Source organism: Balaenoptera ricei, chromosome 12 (genome assembly GCF_028023285.1).
Source record: "Balaenoptera ricei isolate mBalRic1 chromosome 12, mBalRic1.hap2, whole genome shotgun sequence".
NCBI classification, from domain to species: domain Eukaryota; kingdom Metazoa; phylum Chordata; class Mammalia; order Artiodactyla; family Balaenopteridae; genus Balaenoptera; species Balaenoptera ricei.
Window position 1 is genome coordinate 141,331 of NC_082650.1, and position 27,856 is coordinate 169,186.

General features: G+C 48.5%; 1 protein-coding gene across 10 annotated transcripts in view; it reads right to left on the reverse strand.

Annotated features, from left to right (window-relative positions):
• The window catches only part of FAM120B (family with sequence similarity 120 member B), a 116,062-nt gene that overhangs the window by 45,346 nt on the left and 42,860 nt on the right, over positions 1–27,856 (reverse strand). For 5 of the 10 annotated variants that reach the window (XR_009506093.1, XR_009506095.1, XR_009506094.1 and 2 more), the window contains exons 7-11: positions 17,369–17,575; positions 15,830–15,938; positions 14,110–14,212; positions 13,272–13,364; positions 7,460–7,520 (exon numbers count right to left, since the gene is read on the reverse strand). Coding sequence is in view for 6 of the 10 variants with exons in the window: in XM_059940774.1 (XP_059796757.1) it covers positions 7,505–7,520; positions 13,272–13,364; positions 14,110–14,212; positions 15,830–15,938; positions 17,369–17,575 (528 nt within the window). In the remaining 4 variants the exon portion in view is untranslated. The other 5 variants (XM_059940775.1, XM_059940778.1, XM_059940777.1 and 2 more) reach the window with 5 other exon arrangements.

Consider the following 27,856-nt stretch of genomic DNA (forward strand, 5'->3'; position numbering starts at 1 on the left):
TCACATAACCAAGGTGGTGCAAATGATTTTCAATGCTTGAGTTGGATATTTTGAGTATGTCGGCTATCTCTGGCATGGAGTAACGTTGATTGTTTTCAGTGAATGTCTCGATTTGATCACTACCAACTTCAACGGGTCTACATGACTGTGGAGCATCGTCCAGTGAGAAATCTCCAGCACGAAACTTCACAAACCACTTTTGGCACGTTCTATCAATCAATCACAGCACCTTCTCCATACACTGCACAAATCTTTTTTTGCGTTTTAGTTGCGTTTTTACCTTTCTTGAAATAATAAAGCATAACATGCTGAAAATGTTGTTTTTTTCCTCCCATCTTCAATGTTAAAAGGGCTACATAAAAATTCACCAATTTGGATAAGTTTTTTAAAGAATGCATGCTGATATGACAGCTGTCATAGTACAATCTAACAAAGTTGTTTTGAATGAAGTTAAAGACAACTAAGCGCTACTAAAGCCATCTTATGGAAAAAACCGAATGAACTTTTTGGCCAACACAACAATAGTTCTAGTCATTACCAGAGCAGTCTGGAAGCAGGCATGAGGACCACAAAGGTACAGGGGAAACAGCTACCTTAAGGGAATGCCAGGTTTTCTGTTAGAGCAGGAGGTGAAGGGACAGCCAAAGAGGCTGTTGCAGGTCAAGGGATTTTGCTGTTTATTTATGTGGAGTTTCAGAAGCTATGGTGAAAGGTAAAGCATGGAGAGGGGATGCAGGCTTGGACTACAGTGGCAGCAGTGGGCACCATGTAGAAGAGTGTAAATTCAGGACATCTCTCTTCCTGACGGATTGGTTGTGAGGACGCAGGGAAATGGAGAAATCAAGGATGACTCCTAGGTATGCAGGTGACCGAGGATTTCCAACATAAGGAAGCCAGGAATAAGGACAGGGAAAAAATATTTGCCACATATTCTTCAGCAAAGGTTTAATACCCATAATATATAAACAGGTCCTACAAATCAATATTAAAAATTCAGCCAAGAAAAATCTGGCCAAGGATCCTATTTATTCTGTGAATAAATTGTTCACAAAAATAAATACTAAGGGCCAGTAAGTGTATGAAAATAGTAAGTGTTGTAAAAATACTAATATTCAGAGAAATGCAAACTAAATCAATGAAATACCCTTTTTGACCATGTGTAAAAATTAAAAAGACTGAAGATCAATGAGACGTGTGGCTGTCAACATACTCATATACCAGTGGGAATGGATCCATGAGAGGTGGGTGGAAGTGGTACCACGGTTTCAGAAGGCAATTTGACAATATCCAGCAATTCTATTTCTACCAGTTTGTGCTAGTTGGTGGTTCAAATCCTATATACCATATATGTATCCAATGAGGAGTTCTAGCCAATAGAACAATGAATAAAGAAAAAATTTCTGTATCTTTGGGTCCCTTTCAAATTAATATTTTCCCTGATTATAAAAACATTTTTTCAAACAAGAGAGAAATACAAGAAATGAAAAGTCTCTTGTAATTTCATCCCCACCTCAAAGATAACCACTGTTAAGCAGTCTGATGCTTATACATGACTGTTTTACATACATCTGCATTGTAAGCCATGTGTGTATATATATATATATATATATATATATATATATATATATATATATATATATATTTTGATAAAGTATACCTTGTGTAATGATTACCACTGTCAATCCAATTAACATTACCATCATTTCACATAGTTATCATTTGTATGTGTGTGGTGGGGTGTGTGAGAACTCTTAGGACCTATTAGCAAATTTCAAGTATATATTATTATTAACATGGTTACCATGCTATACATTAGACCTCTAGAACTTATTCATCTTATAACTGAAAGTTTGTACATTTTGATGTACATCTCCCCATTTCCCCAACTCTCCAGCCCCTGGCAACCACCATTCTACTCTCTTAAGTTCAACTTTTTTAGATTTCACATATAAGTGATATCATGCAACATTTGTCTTTTTGTGTCTGGCTTATTTCACTTAGCATAATGGCCTACAAGTTCATTCACACTGCCACAAATGACAGAATTTCCTTCTTTTTTATGGCTGAATAGTATTCCTTTTGTATATATACCATAATTTCTTTATCCATTCATTCGTCAATGGACACTTATGTTGTTTCCATAGCTTGGCTCTTGTGAATAATGCTGAAATGAACACTGGAGTGTAGATGTCTCTTTGAGATATTCATTTAGTTTCCTTTGGATATAGATACCTAGAACTGGGACTGCTGGATCATATGGTAGTTCTATTTTTAATTTTTTGAGAAACCTCTACACTGTTTTCCACAGTGGCTGCACCATTTTACATTCCCACTAACAGTGCACAAGGATTCCCTTGTCTCCACATCTTCACCGACACGTGTTGTCTCTTGTCTTTTTGATGACAGCCATTCTGACAGTTGTAAGGTGATAATCTCATTGTGGTTTTGATCTGCATTTTCCTGATGATCAGTGATATTGAGCATCTTTTCATGTACCTGTTGCCCATTTGTATGTCTTCTTTCAAGAAATGTCTATTCAGTTCCTTTGCTCATTTTTCAATTGCGTTATCTGCTTTTTTTGCTATTGAGTTATAAGGGTTCCTTATATATCTTGCATATTAACACCTTATCATACATGGTTTGCAAATAGTTTCTCCTATTCTGTTGCCTTTTCATTTTTTCCATTATTTCCTCTGCTGTGCAGAAGCTTTTGTTGGATGTACTCCCACTTGTTTATTCTCACTTCTGTTGCCTGTGCTTTTGGTGTCATATCCAAAAACAATCACTGCCAAGATGAATGTCAAGATTATTCCCTATATTTTCTTCTAAGAGTTTTAAAATTTTAGGCCTTATATTTAAGTCCTTAATCCATTTTGAGTTGATTTTTGTGTATGGTGTAAGATAAGGGTCCAATTTCATTATTTTGCATGTGGATATCCAGTTTTCCCAATATCATTTATTAAAGAGACTATTTTTTCCCCTTGTGTATTCTTGGAGCTCTTGTCAAATATTAGTTGATCATGTATGAGGGTTTATTTCTGGGCTTCTCTATTCTGTTCTACTGACCTATATGTCTGCTTTTACACTGAAACTGTAGTTTTGGCTACTTTAGCTTTGTAATATAGTTTGAAATCAGGAAATGTGATTCTCCAAGCTTTATTCTTCTTTCTCAATACTGCTTTGGCAATTTGGGGTATCTTGTGGTTCCATGCAAATTTTAGGATTGTTTGTTCTAGTTTTGTAAAAATGCCATTGGAATTTTGGTAGGGATTGAACTGAATCTGTAAATCACTTTGGGTAGAATGGACATTTTAACAACATTAATTCTTCTAGTCCATGAACATGGGATATCTTTCCATTTATTTGTGTCCTCTTCAATTTCTTTCATCATTGTTTTATAGTTTTCAGTATACAGATCTTCCACCTCCTGGTTAAATTTATCTCTAAGTACTTTATTCTTTTTGATACTATTATAAATAGGATTGTTTTCTTAACTCCTTTTTTGGATACTCTGTTGTTAGTGTACAGAAATGCAACTGATTTTTGTATCTTGATTTTATATCCTACAACTTTACTAAATTCATTTATTAGTTGTAACAGTTTTTTGGCAGAGTCTTTAAGAATTTCTACATAAGAGATCATGACATCTGCAAACAGATTTTACCTCTTCCTTTCTGATGTAGATGTCTTTTATTTCTTTTTCTTGGCTAATTGCTCTGGCTAGAATTTCCAGCACTACGTTGAACAGAAGTAGTGAGAGTGGGCACCCTCGTCTTGTTCCCAGTCTTAGAGGAAAAGCTTTCAACCTTTCACCATTCATTATGTATGACGTTAACTGTGGGTCTGTCATATGTGGCCTTTATTATGTTGAGGTACATTCCTTCTATACTTAATTTACTGAATGTTTTTTATCATGAAAGGATGTTAAAATATACATATGTAAATAAATATAAATGTATAAATGTAAATATATAAAGAAAATATTAACAAAACTAAAGGGAAAAACAGACAGCAATATAATAATAGTATAGGACTTCAATGCCCTGCTTTCAACAATGGGTAGATCATCCAGAAAGAAAATCAGTAACACTGAACTTGAACTACACTTTAGATCAGATGGACCTAACAGACATATACAGAACATTCCATCCAACAGCAGAATACACAGTATTCTCAGGTATAAACAGAACATTCTCCAGGACAGATCATATGTCAGTCCACAAAACAAGTCTTAAAAATTTAAGAAGACTGATATTACATCAAGTATATTTTCTGATAACAATGGTATGAAACTAGAAATCAATAAGAGGAGGAAAATTGGAAAATTCACAGATCTGTGGAAATTAACACATTCTTGAACAACCAGTAGGTCAAGGAAGAAATCAAAAAGAAAACCAAAAGGTATCTTCAGGCAAACAAAAATGAAAATACAACATACAAAAACTTAAGGGATGCAATAAAAGCTGTTCTAAGAGTGAAGTTATAGCAATAAACCCTTACATTAAAAAAAAGAAAAATATCAAATAAACAACATAACTTTACACTTCAAGGAACCAGGAAAAGAACACACTAAGCCCAAAGATAGGAAAAGGAAAGAAATAATAAAAGACTGGAGCAGAAATAAACGAAATAGAGATGAGAAATTCAATAAAAAAGATCTACGAAACTACATTGGTTTTTTGAAAGGATAAACAAAATGAACAGACCTTTAGGTAGACTAACCAAGAGAAAAAGAGAGATGACTCAAAAAAAATTACGAACGAGAGATGACACATAACTGACACTACAGATATACAAAGAATTGTATAAGTGTTCCTAGTAAGTGACTACTAGGAACAATTATACGATTAGATAACCTGGAAAAAAATGGATACATTCTTAGAAACCTACAACTTACCAAGAATGTATCATGATGAAATAGAAAATCCGAACAGACAAATCAGTAAGACGAGACTGTGAGTCAGTAATCAAAAACATCCCAACAAAAGCTTGGGACCAGATGGCTTCACTGGTGAATTCTACTAAACATTTAAAAAAGAATTAATGCCAACCCTTCTCAAACTCTTCCAAACAACGGAAGGGAAAGGAACACTTCCAAACTCATTTTACAAGGACAGCATCATCCTAATACTGAAACCAGACAAGGACACCATAAGAAAAGAAAATCACAGGCCAATATCCCTGATGAATACTGATGCAAAAATCTTCAACAAAGTATTAGCAAACTGAATTCAACAATACATTAAAAAGGTCGTATACCTTGATCAACTGGGATTTATTCCAGGGATGCAAGGACGGTTCAACATTCCCAAATCAATGTGATATACCACATTAACAAAATGAAGACTAAATATCATATGATTATCTCAATAGATGCAGAAGAAGCAACTGACAAAATTCAACATCCTTTTTCTTCACAAAGATCCCAATATGTTGGATAGTAAAATGTCTTCCAAATAATGAAAGAAATGTGAAATTACATTTCATTATGAGTAATAAATACGTTGTTTTAGTTTCATTTTTAAACTGATATATGGAACTTTCATCAGAAGACTTAACTGCAGAGATAATTTATATAACAACATCAAGATTACAAAAAAATCACTGCACTGTATTTTCAAATTATACCAGCTCAATGGCTTACTTAAGCTTGCTAAAGGAACACCAATATTTTACTGACAAGTTACAATTTACTTATTATGAAGGGGGAAAATGACATTCATGGAAATCTACTATTTTAGTCTAAGGAATGAGAAATTTATTACAAAGTTACACAAATAAGCAGCAACGAAACAAAACTTCTAGAAGCAGCAGTGGTCTCAAATTAGCAAAAATGAAAGGAATAGAATGTTAAAATTTAGATAGGAAACATTCACATGAAAAAAAAGATCTGTTTCCAAAGCTGGGAAATAAGGTTGTAGGTCCTACAAGACTGAATGAAAAGAGACTAGACATGCAGATGTCCTTAAGAAGGACCAGAAGGAAGTGGTGAGGATATTTCAAACGTAAGAGATATAAATGTATTAAAATGGCGGGAGACTATATCCCTTTTTGGTCAATACCAGATGGGATTCTAAAACAAGACAAAGTCCAGAGCTGTGCACACAGAGCCGTCAGCCAGGGGAAGCGTCAAGTGCAAGGATGCAAACGGGACTGTGATTCATTAGGGCTTCTTCTGTTCGTAACGACGTCAACTGAAGGGCACGTCCGACGAGCGCCGGTGAGCATGTCTGACAGTGCTGGGGCTCTCCCGAGTCGTGGCTGTGGCCCAGAAGGGGACTTGGTAGTCACAGCAGCTCCAGGCCAAAGGGAGACAGCTGCTAATGAAGGGCCTGTCTTCTAACCCCTAATCTAGATTTTTTTCTATTATCAAAATCTCAGGGGTTGAGTTCAGAACAATCTGGGGCTTAATATTTCAATTTTTGGATTATCTGAAAATTCCTCCATGAAAAGAATTTCTCTAAACTTGGATTCATTTAAGATATTTTTTAACAACAAGAGCCCTGCAGGGCTCACAGATAAAGGGCAACAAATGTACCACTCATTAGCGGCATCATAAATTAGGCTTCCTGCCTGATGCCTGATGTCTGCTGAGAACCCAGGTGTGTCTTCACAAGCACAGGCTCTGGGCTTGAGCCTAACCAATGCAAAATGAAAAGGATGACACAACAGAAGCAGACCCATGAGTCTCACGCTGTGTCAAGACTACGCAGTTACCTCTCCCACCAGGAAGGTGAGAAGGAAGCTGGTACCTCTTTCGCTATACAAACACTTCTGAGGACCAACAGAAGATATGGTTGGAAACTTTATTTTGATTAGAATTTATAATTAGAAAACAATTCCTGGAAAATGACATAGCTAGTAGACATCATGTCTTCAAAGACAAGATCATCTGGGAAACATCCTCACTATCTAGTGTTAAAGTTAGAAAAAGTGGGATATAATGAGATTCCCACTCATTAAAAGAAACTAACCATACCCACATCACAGATGAAGACACTGGAATGAAGATGTTAACAATGACCGTTTGGGGCCATGCAATCTGTTTGGGGCCATGGAATCAGGCACGATGTCTAAAAATAAGCCAACAAAGGCTTTCTTTATATGATACGAGGGAGAAGACTGACAAGGATGTTTTTCCTCTTTATGTGATGCTGGGTCTAGAAGCCACAGGTCAGCCTCTCCTCAGAGAAGACAGGCACTGTCTGATTACTTCACTCTGAAGGAGGGTGCTGGGTTTTATGGCCGGACTCTGCATCTTTTTCTGTGCACACTTTTTCTGAAGGAAGCAAACTCATCTTGAAACCAAGTTAACTTAGCTCCTTGTTGGGAGGTTTTAACATCTGAATTCTTTTGAAGTTTGGCACTTGATATGAAAGATGTATGTTATAAAGACAGATGTTTTACTTCAATCTTTGATAAAGCTGATTTGTTCTAAAGATGTAAGTGGTGGACTTACCCAGAAGATGATTAATATCTTCTCCATTGGTCAGGGTCATACTGTCTACTTCCTGCACCAAATAAATATGAAAACAAAAAATAAGAATCAAATTTCTCTAAAATTCAAACAGAAAAAATGGCACATTTCTAAGTATGTATAAAAGCAACACCTGAGCTGTATTTGGGGTCAGAACTTCATTCTCTTTTCAGTTTTGGCCACCATAATTATTCCATTAAAGTAGGAAGCAATTAATTAAGAGGCAGCCCTGTGAGTGGAAGGAAGCAGTGTCACACCTGCTCCCCTCAACTCCAGTTCCAACCGTCTGCACTGCGCCTGCACAGTGGCTGCTGCCAGTGAAGTCTGGAAATGGCCTTTCACGTGGAGACGGCTCGTGGGACGTTCTGCTGAGCGCAGAAAGCGCGAGTGTGGTTCCCTCCGCAGCAGAGCCCGGGGCTTCCTCGCCCTGCCCACGGGGCTGCTGCCCACGTTCCGCCGTGCTCACAGATGAGGGGCAGTCTTGTCCCCCACGCCCCCAGGAGGGTAGCAGGAGGTCACAGCAGTGGCCAGAATGAGGTTTCCAGGCCCCACCCTTGTTATCACAGATGATCGGTGGCAGCTTTACAACAGCCCAGGCCTCCTAAGAATTACCACAGAGAAGTGAAAATCTGAAGAAATCACAGGCAAATTTGTGGCTACTGACTGTGGAATTTAACACATCATTTCTCACCAACAGCATGGAAGAGGTTAAACCGTTCTCACTTTAGCTGCCGGCTAGCATTTTAAAAGTTCCGAAAGCTTTGATGGTCACCCCCTTAGTGAGTGGAGGTTCACACCTCTGCTGGTCCAGGGTCCCACCCCTAGCGCACTGGATCGCAGCCCAGAAAGGTCTCACAGGCTTGTGATTCTCACCTCTCTCTGCCGCCCGGGCCCAAATGGAACGGCTTGCCTCTCATCAGGCCAGGGGGCGGCCGTGGGAAACCTCCCAACTTCTGGGCAGTAACTGAATACTCTCATTTTGAGGCATTCTTAGTTCTTCACCAATAGGAAGAATTTTGCCTGTTAACTCTGCCCTGGAAATAGTGACAACTTTCTGCTTGGACTACCTTAGTATCTCCAAAAAATACTAAAACAGGAGTTCAAAAGTAGACAAAACCCAGCAAAAAATGTGCTGGCCAAGTGAAGGTGACATAATTCAATCATAGCATAAACTGAAATAGTGGATTACCTAACCTAAAAAAACATATTCCTGTCCCAATGAAAGACTTTATGTATACGTATGTGTGTATGTGTGTGTGTACGAAACAGATTCTATATGGAAACATCTGCAATTAGGAAACATACGTGCACGGCAGTAACATTTTTTGAGCACTCTCCATGTCAGGCAGCATGCAAGTGTACACACTCCGGCCGTTTATATGTGTCCTGTCGGAACTTCCACCATCCCACTCCTAAATTCCGAAGTCTGATACCAACTCAGCGCTCACCACCTCAATTTGCCTCTGACCTGAGGCCTCCCAGAGGAAGTTTTTCAGCCCCAGCCCTCTGGCACTAGCACCCCTTGACTTTGGTGTGGCTACTGTGGCCCCGACAGAGCAGGGGTTTCCTTCAAAGACCCCTTATCAAACGTATGCACTGGGTCTACAGGGAAAACAGCCCCAAGGCACCGGCACCAGCTCGGGAACCACCGATGCCTGAAAGATGAGTCGCAGCTGCACCTCTGGCCTCATTCCCTGAGTCGATGGTTCCGTAAGTCCACGTATCGACCTGGGTCCTGTGACCTGCACTTGAGGTTTGGTAGTGAGACCTGTGGGGCCCAGAGCTCAGGTCACTGGCAGAGGGGGAAGAAGGGGAGAGACAGCACGTTTCCCCGGGGGCCTCTGCTCTGCCAACGTGCCTGAAGCCCGAGACCAGGCGGGAAGACTCAGCAGACACACACAGGCCTCACTGGCACGCGTCCTTGACCCCTCTCATCAGCCCAAGGTGGTGGCAACACCCGGCCTTGCGCTCCTGCAGGTGACAACCTTCCACCCTCCTTCCCCAGGCCCAACCACTTCCTTGAATCATTCCTCCCAGCACCTTAAATCCCGCCAGACCAACGAGGAGCCCCTCGTTCTCCAGTCACCAGCTGCCTGCCAGCCCTCTGGCCCAGTCCCACTGGGACACTGTCACCCCCCAGCCTCCCAAAGGCCCTCAGCGTCCGGGTGTCCCCGTCCTTCTGCACTGACCTGCTCGCTCTCAGGCTTGCGTCCGTCCACTGCTCTCTTCACCAACACCACTCAGCCTGACCTCAACCTGCACAGGGCCCGTCCACACACGTAGGATACGTGAACACGGGCAGCACCTGGGCCTCCGCACGACCAGCAGGGCTCCGGCCGCTCCCCAGGGGGCCAGCTGTCAAGTTACGTGGGGTCTCAAGAGGAAGATTCCTCCCCAGCAGGGAACCAGGGCCGATGGTGAATACCTATGCTTCCGCCCTAAGGAAAGTCACTCTGTTTTTCTAATTTGCACAAGGAGAAATTGCCGGACACTACTCCTGTCTGCCAACAGAATTTGAAGAAACCTCTTTGTTTACAGTAGATCCAAGGAAAACTGTTTCTCCTTCTTCAATGTGAACATGCTCCTGAAATTTCTGCCATCACAAGGAAGTAAGGACGAAGCCAGCATTCACGACCTTTTCTCCTTGGCCCTTGGCCGGCAACCAGAGGAAACTCTGACCAGGTTGAGGGCAACGCCCTGGATAGGACTTGGTGTTTAAGCAACGGCTTCTGGTCTTGTGGTCAAGTGATGGCTGAACTCACACAGGCCAAGCCTGCACAGTCAAGCTTTGCTTTGTTTCCTTCCTTTATTTTATTTTTAAAAAACAGCTTTAACTGAGGTATAATTGACTTTGTTTGCTTTTTAATAGAAAAACAACTCTAATAAAACAGATCAACGTAAAAATATTAAGAGAAACGCTAGAGTTAACACCAGGAGGGTAACAAGATCTAAGAAAGGACAACGGTAAGGGCCACCGGAGGCCGAGTCCATCGATACTTTCTCTCCAGCCCTCACCACAGCCTGCAGGAAGACCCCGGCCCCAGGTCAGAGGTCAGGGAACAACCCCAGGGGATCTGTGATTTGCTCAGGCTAGGCCTCTGGCAGGTGGTGGACCCAGGTTTCGAGACAGCTTCTGCCTGTCTGGACCCAAGTGAAGTAAGAAAAGAAAGTCTGTAGCGTGTACTATTCTACAGGCTTCAAACTCAAGGATGCACCAGGCCCAACGCCACCCAGCGTGGGGCAACACGAGGCCTGCACCTGATGGTGCGTCCCAAGGACACAGGTCTGCCTCTTATGCACTCTGCAGGGCCACTGTCCCAGCGTGAAAACGCAGCAGCAAAGGACCTCGGGGCTCAGAGCTAGAAGGACACTAGGGATACCTGGGCCGGACACCTGATGATGAGGCCTGGGGGTGGTGGAGGAGCCGTTCGAGATGGCACGCCCTCTAGAGGACGGCCTGGTGTCGGCCAAGTGCTCCCCCGCAGGTGCCCAAGGTCACGGCCTCTTCCGCCCGGTGCCCGTCTCAACCTGCAGCCTCCCACCCTCGCTCTCCTGACCCATGAGGCCCAGCAGGAGGGAGAGGGCACAGGCCTGAGCCAAAGGGGCGAGAGAAGGTGGCCGTTCACAGCACACCAGGCCCCGACGGGGAGCGCAGAGTGGTGGGGGGAAGGGAGACGGCCGGAGAGGCGCTGGCAGGGGCCTGTCTCCTGGCTTTGGGAGCGGACTCTGGAGAGAGGGCTGACCCTGGCCACGCCGGGCCAGGCAGCTAAATATGGCCCCCAGCTCCCCCGCCCTCCGCGCTCTCCTGGGGGCCTGACTCCAGGGGGACCAGCGTCGCACTCGTATCTGGAATGGGGGATCGGGCCCCCACCCGGCTCCAAGCCCACCACACACCTCGAGGCCCCAGGGCCAGCACCGAGACCCAAACCCAGCGAGAACCGCACGGCGTTTCCTCCCTGCTCCGCACTGAAGGCCGTGGGCTCTGGGCACGTGGGTGACAGTCTGCTGACTGACCGCCGCCCCTCCTGGCATCACCCTGCTCAGGACACCAAGGGCGTCTTGTCCGGCCCTCACGAGGGGAGAGCGCGGCCGGGGAAGGCCGCTCCTGCCCCTCCACGGCTGCGGGCCCTGCTGTGGCCTCCTGCGCACGTCCCTGCCCCTCTCCTCAGACCCCTCGTGTAACCCAGCAGGTGGCGGGGGGGGGGGGGGGTGAGCCCCGCCTTGTTCCTTCCAGGCCTCCGCATATCTGTCCAGGTTCCTCCTTCTCTCAGGAACACCTTCCCCCTGGTTCCCCTGAGGAAGGCCCATCATTCTCAAGAGTCAGAAGCTGAAATTCGGCCTGTTTCCAAGCAGTCCCACCGCCCAGCTAGAGGGGGATGGGGCTGACGGATGAGTGCCACCGGCAGCGTGTCCCTGTGCACTATGTGGGTGTGACGGGTGGACAGCCCCCCACAGGCCCCAGCCCGGTGTCTGGGGGGCTGAGCCCTCGGCCCTGAGTCCACAGCACTGCTATCGCCTTCTGATTCCAGGGCATACACAGACGTGCCTATGGTTTTCTGGGTGCCCTGTCTGCGATTTAGTCAACCTCAGCACCTTCTCACTGTGAGGTCACAGAAAGGAGGTATTTTCCCTGCTCAGTGACACGGCGCTACGCGATCGCTCAGATGACTCAGCTGGCACTGGGGCGAAGTAACCCCGTCCCAACAATGGACCAGGGATTCTAAGAAGATGGAACGTTACTCACTTTGTTCAACCAGTCCACCTGGAAGCTTCAGGTGACAGTGGGTGGCGTCACTTGTGAGGGCAGAGACTGCAGGTGAAGTGAGCTCAAAGGAACAGCTGCAGCCACTGCGAGTCTAACCCTGGGAAGCTTTCCTCTCCCCTCAGGTATGGGCATTTCAGAAACAGTCATCATAAACTTTGGCCTCACGGAACCGTACAACCGACTCCTAACATTAGGTAAGCGCAGATCCTACCAAGAACCAGCGGGAAGAGCTCAGCCCCCCACAGGCCACCGCGGGACGAGCGGTCCACACACAGCCTGACGCAGAGTCCACGTGGCCACATCTCCACGACGACCGGCAATGGCCGCTCACAGAAACGATGTCTGGTTAAAGACAAAGACCTCTGTGCGGGGCAACCTGTAAAATCTCCACACATTTCAGAGGTTGCAGAAGTGACAGAAAAAATAAAGGTGTGTTTGTATTTGGAAGGATAAAATTATAAATCTTAGGTAATTCAAAAGTCTATACAGCTTGGCTCTCAAAACTGTAAGGGATTTGAATTTAAATACCAATGTGAGGTTTTCTGTGTATTTAAAATGTACATTACAACGTACTAAATTCATCTTTATGCGTTCAAACCAGGTATCTGTATTACACACATAAGAAGCAAAGGATTCATCTTACTTCCCAGATCACACCGTTAAGGCTCTTATGTATAAAAACCAAGTCATAGAACATAAGAAAATGCTTCTACTGGTAGAATGCTACTGTTTGTGTTCTTATTTTATTAGAAGGATGTATGTATATGTAGCCTTTACAAGAGCCTTCCTTTGAGTAAATTACCAAAAACTGGGTCTTGAACAGATGAATAAATTGATAGAAAATGAATAAAGCGGTGAGCAGAGGCAGGCTAGCACCGAGCACGGCAATTACGTCTCTACTTCACTAGGCAAAGCAATTCGATCTATCAGTACATTTATCTGTTTATTTACTTGTAAACATACAACCTATTTCCAAAACAGCTGCGAGGCAGTCTCCGGAACACTGCCGCCACCCCGCCGGCCTCTTACCTGGCCCCTGGTCCCTCCAGTGCTGTCCTTGGCCAGACCGGCTGTACCCAGAGCTCGTCCTGTGGGCGCTGGGTCCCTGTCGGCCCCTCCGCCCTGTGGGGACACGTGATCAGCACGTCAGCAGCTACCAGACGCTGAACTCCAAATGGCAGTCGTGTTTAAGAGTAGAGCAAGGTGACCCTGGACTGGCAGCTGCCAAACTTCTGACATCCTTACCATCACAGGGAAAGCCCCTGAAAAATGCAGATGCTAGGGCCACGGCACTACGGCCGGGTTGGGTCAGGGCTGCACTTAAACCTGTTCCCAGGAGAGTCTGTGTGGGGGACGAGCAGGCTATCTTGTCAGGTCCCTCAAAGCAGGGCAGTAAGTTCTCCTTTCTGCCTCCCTGGGCAGCGGCCCTGGGCAGTGGCCACAGGCCCAGGCCTGCACTGCTGGCCACCAGCACGTGGGGCTCTGGGACACGGTGGGCCTGACCAGGCCGCCCTCTCCTCCCAATCCCCCGCAAACTTCATCGGCACGCAATCAGCTCACTCTAAATTCTTCTCCTAAATTCCTAAACCCTGGCGCCTTCTGTTTGTCTCTACTAGAATTCAGTACTAGCAAGTCTAAGTACATATTTAAATGTGATTCTACACACTACCTTGGTACCTCACGCTATTCCATAGAGAAAGGAGGCCAAGCCTGCCCGGTACCAGCCACAGGGGCGAACCAGCGCTCTGAGGACACGGGCAGGCGGCTGCGTGCTGGTCCAGTCCCGCGACCCCCGCCCTCCATGCACACTCTTGTCAGCCGAGGACAGGGAGCGGCCTGAAAGGCACCGGGGCAAGTGTCCACGCACCAGCTCGTCCCAGGAGGAGGCGACAGCGGCTGGGGGCAGGTGACCGAAGGACGCCGGGCTGGGGCCAAGGGGCTGGGCTCTGCCACTGAGAGCCTGTGCGGTGCTGGCGAGCCACCGGGGCCCAGGGGAGTAAACCACAGAATATCAGGCTGTATTGTGAAGAAAATGACGACATCGAGGACAGAAAAAAGGAGCAGTTTCCAAATCACGTAAATTGACTCATGATTATCTGCTGAAACCGTTTCTTCCATAATCTGGAGTAACTCGACAGGATCACCCAGGTCTGCCATCTTACGGACACTTCACCAGAAAGAGATCACAGAGTTTCCTGTCTGTATTAGGAGCGACTGTACTGCAGCATTAAACTCTGTGAAACCACAGGCTGTCTTAGGGCTTTCAAGAAAACTTGTCACACATACGGTCCTCTTAAGCCCGAGTGTCGGACTCTGAAATGCAGAAAGAGGTTCAGGCATCCAAATCCCAGTGACCACTGCAGCTGACAGAGCCTGCATCCTGCCATCTGCATGTCTGCAGCCAGCCTGTCACTGCTCTGCTAACAGTCTCACTAGTGACGGGAATCCTGGTACGGCGCTCACAGGGCAGACGGCCTGAGTGACGTGCTGCCAACAGATGTGGGGAACAGGGGACACAGAGAGAACGCTGCCTCTTTCTTCTGCAAGGAATAAACTCTTGCTTTGGGGTCTCAAATGCTGCCTATCTCCAGGCAGCTGGAGAAAGGTAAAGGACGGAGAGGGGGCGAGGCCAGGAGGGACTCTGTCACTATTGGGAGTAGGGAGGGGCCGGAAGCCCCTTTGCACAGCCCCGACTGGCGGGAGCTGGACACGACCTGAGGCCTCACTGACCTCATGGCACAAAGTCTCTCGGAGTGAAACGTGCCGGGCTGGTGTGAGAACCCAAGACAGTCTGGGGGGGTAGGAATTTGGGGTAATTCTCCATTCCATCGAGAAAAAATGGGGCTGCTACAGTTACAGGTATAGATCCTACCCAAACGAGGACATGAGAACATGACTAAAATGAACTCAACACAATAAGCTACTGAACAAGATGTCCGACTTCACGGATAAACAAAGAGGCACCCAATCAAGGAGACAGGCTTTTTCATCTATCAAATTAGTCAGAAAAACAAACTTTTAAGTGGTGTCAAGAATGCATGAAACAGAAACTCTTAATCCCACTGGTGAAGGTGTGAAGTGACCATGTGTTTTTAGAAAACAAGTCGGCAACATTTATCTAAAATCCAATTACGTTTGGATCTATAATTCTGTGAACAACGGAACTCTATCCTAAGGAAACAACACACAGAAAAGCATCAAGTATAATGAGAAAAAACGGAAGCTCGAGGCGGGGGGCTGCGACGCAAAGGCAGCGCGTGTGGCGGTGGGGATTCTGTTCAAGGGGAGCCTGACCACCGTGGCCGAGACCGTGCTGGGAGTCAAGTGCCGGGAGGACAGGGCACACGAGCGTGCAGGGTATCATCATCATGAGACTGAAACACAGGAAAACATCTGTCAGCCCCAGAGTGTCCTTAACTCTCAGCACATGAACCCTCTGAAAACTCCCTCCTAAGGGGACCAGAACTTAAACCGCACAGCAGCACACTATCATCTTAATTTTGTTTCTTCTTCCAATTTTAGCAGCCTCTCCTTGCAGCTGCACGTGGCAGTGGGGCCCCTCCAAGGACCGAGAGGCTGGGGCCCACCTGAGTGGTGTGAACGCCAGTGCCGCCGGCTGACGATGGGTCTGTCCTCCTTCATGCAGGCCTTGCACACGACTGACTTCAGGGCATGGAGTCGGGTGAGCCGGGACCTCTGCAAACAGACCAGATGGGGCGGAGCAGCGTCAGACACAGGCAGGCACTCGGGAGACGCGACCACGTGAGTGAAACTACACGGTATACTGCGCCCAAGGACGCTGCAGCGGCGTGGGCGAGCATGGCTGCAGTTTCCCTTCCATGCTGCAACTCAGCAAGACGCTCTTAGAAACTGATCTTCTCCTGCGTGCCCTGGAAAGGCGACAGTGGCAGCTACACCTTCTCTGTCCTCTGTAGGTTATACAGGCATTTCCAAAAGGGCCCTCAAGTTCCACTGTGACATCTATGGCCCTAACACACCATCATACCTAAAACATCCATGCCGGTAATGTGTTATCACTTCAGCTCCTCCTGGTTGTAAGACAGTAAGTGGAAACAGCAAGGCCACAGACAACAAATCGACATGTGACCTTCCCTTCCAGCCTCATCTGTACTATTGCATATTCGATCCTGTCTGCCCTAACTTGTTTTAAAGCAGTGAGTGTGAACCTGTAATCATTTTGTACTTGGTCAAGACATTAGGAAGGAAAGGAGGGAGGGGTCCGTGATGGGTGATGTGCAGGCCATGAGCCTGGCCTACTGCTACCTTTCACTGATTCGGTACTAAAGCCACACTTACAGGACATTTTTGTCAGTACTCTGCTTTCGTTGACTGTACAGAATTTTGGCTGCTTCTAAATTCTGAACACTTACATTCCTATGACACCCTGGATTGTGTCTGTGTGTGAAGCGGCACTGCCGACACGTCAATAATGTTTTCCATCTGATGTGAAGGCGTGGAGCGCTGTCCTGTCACAGGCCAGTCCGCTCTCGCTGATCACAGGGTCCCGTGGGTATTAACACACGTTCCAAATGAGCTTGGCCGAGGCCCGACTTGGAAATCTTCCAGGACCCGTGTAGCAGTTGTACTTACAAAGCGAGAACAGCAGCCAATGACCCCAACTAAACTGTCAGCCTTCAGGGAATATTTTCAAGTAACAAATCATCACCGCTCCTATCGAATTAGTCTGATGTCTGCGGAGGCAGCTCTGCAGGGAATGTGCATTCTTAATTCAAAAAGGGGAAAGGAGTGAAAGCACTCGAAAATTTAAAATGTGCAGGACTGGGTGGGACGCTGCTCGCCCGCCTCCTCACAGGTTCTGGCAGAAGCTTCAGCAACGCTGACCCTGAGGCCTGAGGCACAGCCACAACGGAGGAGGCCACCGGCACCAGCAGCCGCACTGTTTTCTGGGTCAGTTTCAAAGCCTGGGACCTGCGGCTCCTCAGAGTGGATTTCTGGGGTCTGATCCTAAAGTACAGTGACCGTGAGGACAGACAGTGCCGCTGACCCTTTTGACCGCCAGCCAAGGACTCTGAGTTTTCATGATGCATTTGAGCAACTGATTTCAAACCTACTTTTTCTAAACATAAAGAAAACTGTGAACTCACGTTTTGTTCCACAAGCGCCTCTGCTGTGTACCCTTTCTCAGACTGCAGGTACTTCTGATGAAACAGCTTCCCGTCGAACAAATTCCAGGGCATGAAGTCCGACGTCTTCCAGGGGAAGCCACAGGCACTGTTGACCAGCACCAGGGTGGTGAGGCCGCGGACCAGGAGGGTACCCAGCTGCACGGCCCTGGGGTCGACGTGGTCGAGCTGTGGAGACACGACGCACAGAGAAGGTGAGGAGGCGCCACTCGTGCAGAGAACCAGAGCCGCTGCGCCCTCGGGGTGCGACCTGCTCTGCACACAGACACCCTTGGAGCTGCAAAGGCCAAAGTTCTGACCTGCCAGGAAGGTGACAGGATCGCAGCCTCGGGCCTACTGGGAAACTTTCTTTAAAAGCAAAGGCAAAGGAAGAGAAGCCAAGACAGGGTCATTTTAGACACTGATGAGTCACTGCATTTTTAAAAATCACACTGAGTTCTGTGAACAGTATTAGATATGTTTTACATGAATGTCTATCATTTAAGAATAAAATGGCTTATTACTGCATAGGGTTGATGGTCTGTTACTTCTTACAAATTAAGGTCACACCCATACAAAATATTTATTCTGTTGTCAAACCTCCTTACTGTTCTTGGACACAGCAGGGGCTCCGCTTGGTGAGAACCTGCAGAGACACCCTTCACCTTCAATCGCTCGTGTTTCTGGAATTTGTGGCCTGTGCTGACCACACACAGTGAACCGACAGCCAGCAACTGTCCACGGGGTTTCGTTAAAAAGGGAAGTTCAACTCAGTCTGTCAGCATCGGGTGGATCTGTGCTGCTCAAAGTAAACAGCAGCGATTTTAAATGTCATTATGAATCTCACATAGTTTATAAAATTGAAGTAAACCAGGAAAAGGGACAGATGTTCATGCCCTTTCTAAGTCAGGTCTCACCTCCCTTATTGAGAGAAGCGTGGTCGTGACCCTCAGGTCTCCCTGCCCGCGCCCTCACCAGGCCATCCGCCCCTCGCCGTCGTCAGCACCTTCCACCGTCTCCCTGTTCTCCATCGCCGAGCCCTTGCCCTGTGCACCCACGCACACGGGGTCCTGTCTGTCTAGAGTCGCACTGTCCACACCAGCAGCTGGGGCCCGGGGCGAGGTTTGAATTTAAGTGCAGTAAGATCAAATGCTCCATTTCTCAGAGGCACCACCCTACTTCAAGTGCTCGGGGGCCCGAGTGGCAGTGTCAGTCGGCACCTTCCCGCCTGCCCAGCGCTGGACCCTCTCCACCGCCCGCGTCCCCTCTTCGCAAAGCGCCCAGCCCCGAGGCTGCACTGCAGGCCGCACGGGTCAGGGCAGGTCTCAACCCCAGGTCAGTGCACCCACCACGGCTGCTCAAGGTCAGGTGAACTGACGCAGAGGCTGCGTATTTTCTGAGTATTGGGGGCAGTTCTCGAATGAAGCACATTTTCCCCTAATGGAGTCAGTTTCTGTTCATCTCTTCGACACCTGTCTGTCTGTTTTAAAGTAAATTTTAAATGAAGTACACCACTCCGCAAAGCACAGATCCTATGTGCGCCATTTGAATTTTCAAACAAACCAGGCAACCAACACCTGGGCCACGAAGCAAATGTCACCAGGGCCACAGAAGCCCCCCTGCCCCTGCCTGTCACACCCACTGTCCCCAGAGGTAGCGCTAACCGACTCCTCAAAGCAGGAACGGGCCTGCTCGCCAGCGAGCTTACGGAACCGGCTCCGGCAGTGAAGCGCACACACGGTCCCCGGCCTCCCCGGGCTGACGGAACCGGCTCCGGCAGCGAAGCGCACACACGGTCCCCGGCCTCCCCGGGCTGACGGAACCGGCTCCGGCAGTGAAGCGCACACACGGTCCCCGGCCTCCCCGGGCTGGCGCTGCTGGGGTTTCCCCAGGCCGTCCGCCCCTCCGTGCTGTCGCACGCCGCTATATGCGGGGCTCACTGGGGATGCTCCGAGCCTGCAAACCACTCTGCGGACAACGGGCCTCTTCAAACAGTGAGCCTTTTTCCAGCCCAGGAGCGCATCCTGCCGGCAATGCTTTATGGTTGCCAGTGTGGAGACTTTGCCCAACTGTTGATTCTTCCTAAGTATTTCATATTTCTTCTTTGATGTTAGTGTAAACACAAAAAACGTGGGGGTTATTTTCACTTGTTATTGTTTCTGTAGAATATACCTGGATAGTATATGTTGACTCTGCACCAGCCCCTGTTAAATTTGCTTAGTAATTCTAATGGTTGCCCTGTAGATCTGGATTTTCCATATACACAATCACGCCACCTGTCGATAATGATAGTTTTATTCTTTTCTTCCAGTGTAAGGGAAGCGGTGAAAGAAGGCACCCCTGACTCACTCCCACCAGAGTGGAAAAACTTCCACTGTTTTACCATCAGGTCTGACTTCTGTTGTAGATACTCTTTATTGGATTAAGGAAGTTCCCTTCCAGTCCTGGTCTGCTGAGACTTTTTACGACAAACAAACAAGCACTGAATTCCACCGAATACTTTCTCTGCATCATGCGTGGTACTAACGAAGGGAATCACACCTGTTTTCAAATGTTAAACCAAGTCTGTATTCCAAAAATAAACTGTTGGTTGTGTTGAAAGAGCAGAAGATTTTCACAGGCTGCAGAATCAAAATCTGAGGCTCTGAGGTTATCTTCCAGCAACAGAGAAAGTCACACAGCAACTCTTCTTCTTCCCCAAAGAATTGGAATTTAGGGAACAAGTCAGTGTGGCAGAAGGCTGACCCTGAATCCGGACTCAGAGTCGCTGGTGAGCATGGACTAATTCCACGTGGCTAAGGTATGGCCTTACCAATAAGAGTCATACATAGAAGTGGCCCGTATTTTGGAAATAGGATTTAAGGCGCTTTGGAATGAAGACAAGGGGGAGCTGAGCCCTGGGAGCTTCCTGCTGAGGCGATGGAGCATCTAATGGGGACACAGAGACCAGAAAAACCAGCTCTAACGCTGCAAAGCCTCACAGTAAATATTTAACAGTAAACAGCTCAACTGTGTGGTGTTTATATGCTAAGGTATTAGCAGTTATGTATACATGGAGGCCAAAACCCCCAAGTCAGCTGATGCCCTGTTTCAGGCATTGCTTCACCAGAGCGACTGTCCTAAAACTAGGTGGAAATCCAGACACGGCGAGGAGAGCACTGCAGACTCGTTACCACTCGCCAGAAAACAAAACAAAAGCAAACTTTGAGTTTCTCTGGTCTGAAAGGCCGGTTGGACTCAGGAGGTTCTGCCCCTAAGCTCTCTGTGGCTACAGTCAGGCACAACTGTACAACACAAGCCCAAGGAGGCCGCCTGAACCCTGCTGGGCAGGCGCACGAGGAACAGAGGGGCTGGTCCGGCTTTTCCTAACATCCGGCTGCCACTCAGCCCTCCCGAGTCAGACAGGGGTCCCGCGGCTTCCGTGAGAGCTCGTTAAAGATGGTTTCTGAGGGCAGAGACCACCCAAAACAGGGCCAACCGTCTGCTGAGATCCTCCCCTGGAGGCTTCTCATGTTGCACTGGGTAACTTACCTGTCCCTTCTCTTAATACTTTTCATTCTCAAAAGAAACCTTTCATTTGCTGAAGGACGCTGTCAGGGACACCCACCTAAGCGAGTCATACTGCGACCCCCAGACTCTCCGCCTCCAACAGGGTTGGCACAGGGCTCGAATCCAATACTGACGCTCCCCCGTAGCCCAGCAGCTTCCCCAACTTTACCTTCCAAACCTCCCACCTCTGTCCAGTGCTCCCCCCTGCCGTGAAACGAGACGTGATGCTGCTCAGGGGCCGGGGGCAGGAGGTCGGGGGGCCGAAGGCCGGGGGCAGGAGGCCGGGGGCTGGGGGCCGGGGGCAGGAGGCCGGGGGGCCGGGGGCCGGCACCTACACGTCAACCGCACAACCACGCGCCAGGTGCCAGAGTCAGCTCAAACCCCCAGGACGGGGAGAGACGCGAGCCAACAGGCAGGTGTGTGAACACGCAGGAGACAGGGAGCCAAGCACGTGACTCGTGATGAGTGCGTGGGGGGAGAAGACGGGAACCGGAGGAGCAGGGCTCTGCGTCTGTACGGCGGGCGCGGACACTACCTGGGAGGCCCTGGAGAGCCACTCACCTTTAAGCGGAGGCTAACGCGACCGCACCTGTCTGACACACAGATAAGCCTGTGAGAACACAGCAGGGGCAAGCGTGTCAGGCGGGTCACTGCAGGAGGGCTGTCCACACAGTGGGTACTTTAAAAATAGCTGCTGGATTTACATGTAAATAAGTGACATGTGAAGGCTGCGTGGGGAAACCTACCATCTTCTGATCCTACCTTAGAGGGTAAAAGAAATCAGAGGCAGGGTACCATTTAACAAGGCACCCAGCAGTAGTGCATCCAGAAACCTCTTCTTTCTCAGGACGCACAGGGGCAGGGCTGGGTTCTGGCGAACACAGGGTCACCATGAGAGACAACAGGTGCTGCCCCGAGGGGAACATCGAGGCCTGCGTGGGCAGTCATTACACGGCTCCTGCCCTCAGCAAGCGAGATAAAAATTCCACTTCTCCTGTACACTTCCTTATCCAATGTTGTTTTTACACCACATCTTTAATCCAGGCAAAAGTAAACTGTGTTGAGATGCACCACTAGAAGTTAAATGGACACTTGCAAGGAACAAAAGGGGAAGAGAGTAAAATGAAGTAAGTGAGAAACTGGCAAGGGCTGCCTGTCATAGGATTGGGCCAGCTGCAGCACCCTGTAACATCACTAAAATACCCACAATACCCAGTGGAACAACTGCAGGTTTTCTGCACTCACCACACATAGAAACAAAATCTCCACCCGGCCAAAGTCAGTGGCTTTCTCAGGCATGCTGGGTCCGGCAGGACTGATAGGCCTGCCAACCGTAACTTTCTGATCTGCAGCCCCCGAAGGTGCAGGGCATGAGGAGACAGCCTCTGAACACACATGTAACTTCCAACTTCATCCTGACCTCCACCTAAGGTTCAGAATGGATGACCACAGATAACAAACAGGAAAAACAATTTCTACTAGAGTGCTTTCTGGCTCACAGAAAGGACCCAAGAACAGAGGAAAGAAGAGAACATGCAGCTTGGTCTGAAGTCAAGTTTTCCTTCACGAAAAACTATGTGACAGAGGAAACACCCGTGGGAGCAGCACAGCCCACGTACGGCTGGCAGGGTGAAGCCTGCTTTTCCCACAGTGTTACCACCCGCACTGTCCACTCCAGACCGCCTCCTCGGTCCTGACCCCTCTCCAGACTCAGAGCCACCTGCACACATGCAGACGTCCTATGGCTTCCAAGCTGGACTCACCTCCCCCGCCCCGCCACCTCCTCTCAGGCAGCTCTTGCAGCCTTGAGCGATCCAGTCAGAAGGAAGGCGCTCCAGGGTCCACGACCACCATGAGGTCTGCCATTATGTTTACAAGTACAAAGCCGCAGACAGGGCCCAGGACTGAAAGAATGGTAAAAGGCTAATGTTTACAAAAAATGTAGTAAGGTAATTCTAATCATAATTCCACCCTTCTTCCCATTCTTCCTTGAGGCCTTCAGTCACCTAAGACTTTGTGCCATCAATACATGGGGACAGGAAAGGGTAAAACTGCCAAGTTCCGACCTCTGGCTTTCAAAAGCCTCACCCCCGGAGAACCTGAAAGACCTCCGAGGTGCCCAGGTGTGAAGAGCCAGGGCACGAGGAAGCGGCAGGCGCGGGGCAGGAAGGGGAGGGGCCTCGGGTGCGTGGAGCTCAGGGCCCGCAGGGGGACCGCCAGGCAGCCAGCGAGCTCCGCCTCTGGTAGGTGGGCTCTGGGGAAGAAGCCCTGTGCAAGGTGTCTGAGCTTTGCTGCCCCGCTGACGGGGGAGGTGAGCAGGCTCGGGGGCAGCGGGGCAGGGGAGCCCGGCCCCCACTGGTAGAGCGAGTGGGCACAGTGTCTCGGGGGTGCCCACCTGCTCAACCGCGGGATACATACCACAACCAACGGGATGGGGTTTGTAAAAGAAATCACATTGCTGTAGAAACAGAAAGGTGAAACTGACATTACATCTGAGGTCCGTTTCTGCTGTAGAAAAACACATTTTATGTGAAAGGCTCTTATTCGTGAAGATAAAAAGGACATCTACCAACACCACAGCGGTTTATACAAACATTAAGCAAACGGACAATTATTTGAGTGCATACGACACACAAGGGGGCTCCATGGAAGTTATAAACACTCGGCCTGCCCCTTACTCTGCCCCAGGAAGGATGTATTTCAATTCATTTGAACAAATACTAGCTGAGTACCTGCTAAGTTACTCAGAAGCATAGGTACCAGAGAATACACAAAGATGCATAAAGCGGAGTCCCCACTCCTGAAGAAGCCACAAGCCAAGGAGTTTAAGAACAGTCTAAATGACATGAGAAAGGGGACATGTATCCAAGAGCAGCGTTACAGCAAGAGACCCTCGCTGAGAAAAGGAAGAACATGGTTCTGAAGTAGATCCTGCAACACTGGAAACGGGATCACACAGCACCTGTGTAATTGCCCCAAACAGGTAACCAGGAGTAACTACAGGTATTTATGTGTTATTAGCAAGTACAGGCAACCAGGGGTAACTACAGGTATTTATGTGTTATTAGCAAGTACAGGTAACCAGGGGTAACTACAGGTATTTGCAGAAGGAAAGAAGTCACCTTGGTAGTGAGCGCTGGGTCTTGGTGGGCATGGAAAGCTGGGGTCTGTGGAGGGCCTGCTTCATGGGGGCTGGACTGCAAGACAGGCACCAGGGCAGACAGAATCAGAGGGCCTGGAAGGCCAGCCTACTTGGAAAAGTGCAGATTCTGAGCGTCAAAATCTTTAATCTACCCTGGGGTATGAGTGGCCTGGAAAGGGGAGAACAGAAGCTAGAGACAGTTTCAAAGCCAGAGGGGTGAAGTCTTAATACCTGAATGTAGTAAGAAGCAGTAAGAAGTTGTAACATCTGCTTATGATTCAAGACAAAAACAGGAGAGGGACGACAACCCAAATGTGAACAGCTCAGATTCTAAAGTTGGGCAGCCAGCATGCACACACGGACCCCCCCTCTGACCCTGAGCGTCCGTGCCCACCAACCAGCTCTCAGGTTCACGCCGAGGGCTGCTGGCCAGCTGTCTGGGAAGGGCAGAGAGCATCTATCGCAACCACCCGGTTTTGCAGCTGTGATGTGAACGCGTCCGCAGACAACGTGTGAGAGACTGAGCGTGGCTGTGTCGGGGGCGGGCGTGGGGCGGGAGGGGCGGCGGGCTGGGTTTGGCCCTCCCTCGCTCTCTCCTGCCCGAGTGCACACCCTGGGTGTCTGGTGGGGAAGAGATCGACCCTTCTGAACCGTTACGGGCCCGGAGGGCAGGCCAAGATCTCTCCCGACTCTCAAGGAGGCGTCCCACCTGCTCCGTTGCTGCCCTCACACCCACACGTCTTCACTTAACAAGGGCCCCCAGCCCCCTCCCAGGGGCACAGCCATCCTCCCCGGGCTCCTCTCGCCCGGAGAACCTGTCTGAGCACTGCAGACGGACTCGGGGAGGAGCTGGGACCAGCCCTCACGGCCAGTTCCCTCAAGGGCTCGTCAGCCGCGTTCCCCACTGCCCACCTTGTGGTCTCTTCACAACGCTCGTGCTCACCCGGAGAGACCGCATCTTCTGGACCAAGTACCAGGACCTGTACTGTGATACAAAACACGTGAGACTGGGACTGCTGCCACCGCTGGGCACCGGGCCTTCTGGACTCTGGGTTCCAGGCACCCTGAGCGCTCTCACTAACCTCTCTTCCCTCCCAAAGTCACTCAACAATATTCTGCCTGGGAAAAGCATTTGAAAGTCATAAGCATGCCAGAGAGAATAAAAATGAGGAAAATATGGAAACCAGGTTTCCTACCCATTTCTTTGCCATCTTGTTTATCTAATTTAATCTGTCTGGAGCACTCATCTCCTATGTTTACATATCAACTTTAAAAAGCCTACTAAAACTTTCAATAGATTCTATTTCTACTATTCACTCATTCATCCAATTTTGAGCTGCCTAATAATGAAAGCATTTTTCTAAATCTCTGAATGTACTTTTACACAGTCCTGTGTTTCTGTGGCTGTTTCAGTGATTTAATCAGCAAAGCATACTATTTTGATGTGCTGTAAGAATGTGATCTCAATACGTCCTCAAAGCACTTTGATTTTTGCCTATGGGACTTAAAGTGATTTAGAAAGTGAGGATTTATCAGCCAGGGCAATATTTCGTAGAGATCTCTCGACGAAGACGTCTACACCTGCTTTTCACACACGCTGCGTTTGCTCCCCACTTGAGAGGTGCATGGCTGCTGGGGGGGGTGACGCGACGCTGGGGAACCCACGTGGAAAAGGAGCTGTGGCCTCTCGATGTGGCTCAGCCCAAGACGCAGGGCTCTGACTGAACTGCCTGTGGCCCCGAGCACTCAGCGCCAAGGCACAGCACTGCCTTCAATACGAAATGTGCTGAGCGCTGGACCTTCGCCCAGCACCCGACAGGAGGCAGAGAGGACCCAGCCGTGGACCAGCCCCGATCGTCACGTGTCCGGTAAATCTTGAAACACCCTCACCGGGGCGATGAGATGCTATGCTCACAGCAGACCCCTTGCTAATGTGGTACAGCTCGAAGTTCAGAACAGAAATTTCCTTTCCACTAACTCTTAGCTCTTTTCCTTTTAATTCCCCAATCAAAAATGACCAAGAGGGCTTCCCTGGTGGTGCAGTGGTTGAGAATCTGCCTGCCAATGCAAGGGACACGGGTTTGAGCCCTGGTCTGGGAAGATTCCACATGCTGCGGAGCAACTAGGCCCGTGAGCCACAACTACTGAGCCTGCACGTCTGGAGCCTGTGCTCCGCAACAACAGAGGCCGCGATAGTGAGAGGCCCGCGCACCGCGATGAAGAGTGGCCCCCGCTTGCCGCAACTAGAGAAAGCCCTCGCACAGAAACGAAGACCCAACACAGCCAAAAATAAATAAATAAATAAAAGTGAAATTCTTAAAAAAAAAAAAAAATGACCAAGAACTTTCCAAGGAGCCCTGGTAGTGCCAGGAAAGGTGCCAGCCTGTAAGCTAGGCTTCGGGGTGGCTCAGATAGGTCTCCCCGAGCGCCAGGGGTGGGAGAGGTGAGCCTGGAATGTTCCAGCAGTTGAGGGCCTCCCCCTGGAAGGAGATGGTTTATGGTTTTGTTGGTTTCAGGGACCCAATGCAGCGGAGAGGAACTGACAGGCAAAGAAAGCCCCAGTGCCTCTTTGGCTCATTCCAAAAGAAGAGAGTGAAAGCAAATTTAAACCACGGAGCACCCTGGGGCGGAGCAAAGAGGCTCTGAGAGCACGCAGTCTGGCTGGGACGCCAGGCCTGGGCTCCGCTTGGCTCAGTGACAGTAAGCTTCATAGAGGACTTTACACAACACTCTGGGCACGTGCCCAAGTCTGACAAACCCCTGGGGGTGAGCAAGGCAGCTACGTGCACCCCTTTTACATTCCTGGACAGGCACCCAGGGCGCCCAAGTTAGAGGTACTGCTCACAGGACACAGCAGGAGCCAGGGTTGCTGAGGCCCAGGGCTCCTCCCACCACCGCCCGATGGGCAGCAGCCAGGAAAGGACGGGGGCAAGTGACCACAGGAACACACACATCATGACATGTGACACCTTACCTGTGAGGACTCTCTGGCTGAGGCATCCCTGTCTTAAACGATACAGACAGAAGAATCTAAGAATCCACCCTCCCCCTTTCAAGTCGCTTACGGCGGGGGACTTCACGAGTTACTTATTCGCTATACAATTCAGAATATCACTTAACTGACTCTCCCTGCTAGCCATGCACCTGCATCTCTATCTATACGCATGCACGTGTGTTCACATGGGCTGTACAAACCAAGTATGAAAGGACCACGTGAGCAGACCCCGTCCTCTAGAGCTGTAGGCTGAACGCACACGTGGGCAGTTATGACGCTGACAGGAAAACTAGCAAGTACATACCCCGCATTCAGAGAGGACAGAGCAGCGACTGGAGACGGACTGACAGACGGACGGCCTGGCCCCACCGCGCTCTCAGCACCCAGGAGACCAGTGTCCTTGGTCACTGCCTTCCCTGCTTTTTACAAAGCCTGTCTTTTTTTTTTTTAATGCCAAGTAATACTGTTTTTCTTCTTTCTTTTTTTATATTACTGCAGATTAAGGGTTCCTGTATGCTTTGATTTCATATATAGCAGACTTCTATGTCTGTAAATGAATGTGTGTACAGTATATTTATAAAAAATGTGATATAATCTTTACAAATATAGTCTAATCACCTGGATTTTTAATAAACATGTAAATACGCATATCATTTAAAAGCTATACTTGGGCCGCTGGGGCAAGAAAAATAATGCTGGGTAAAAAACTAAGAGAGTATTTTAAAAATTCCCCATGAGCAACGGTGAGCAGGAAGGCCAGGCCCAGTGGCCATGTGGCCCCTTT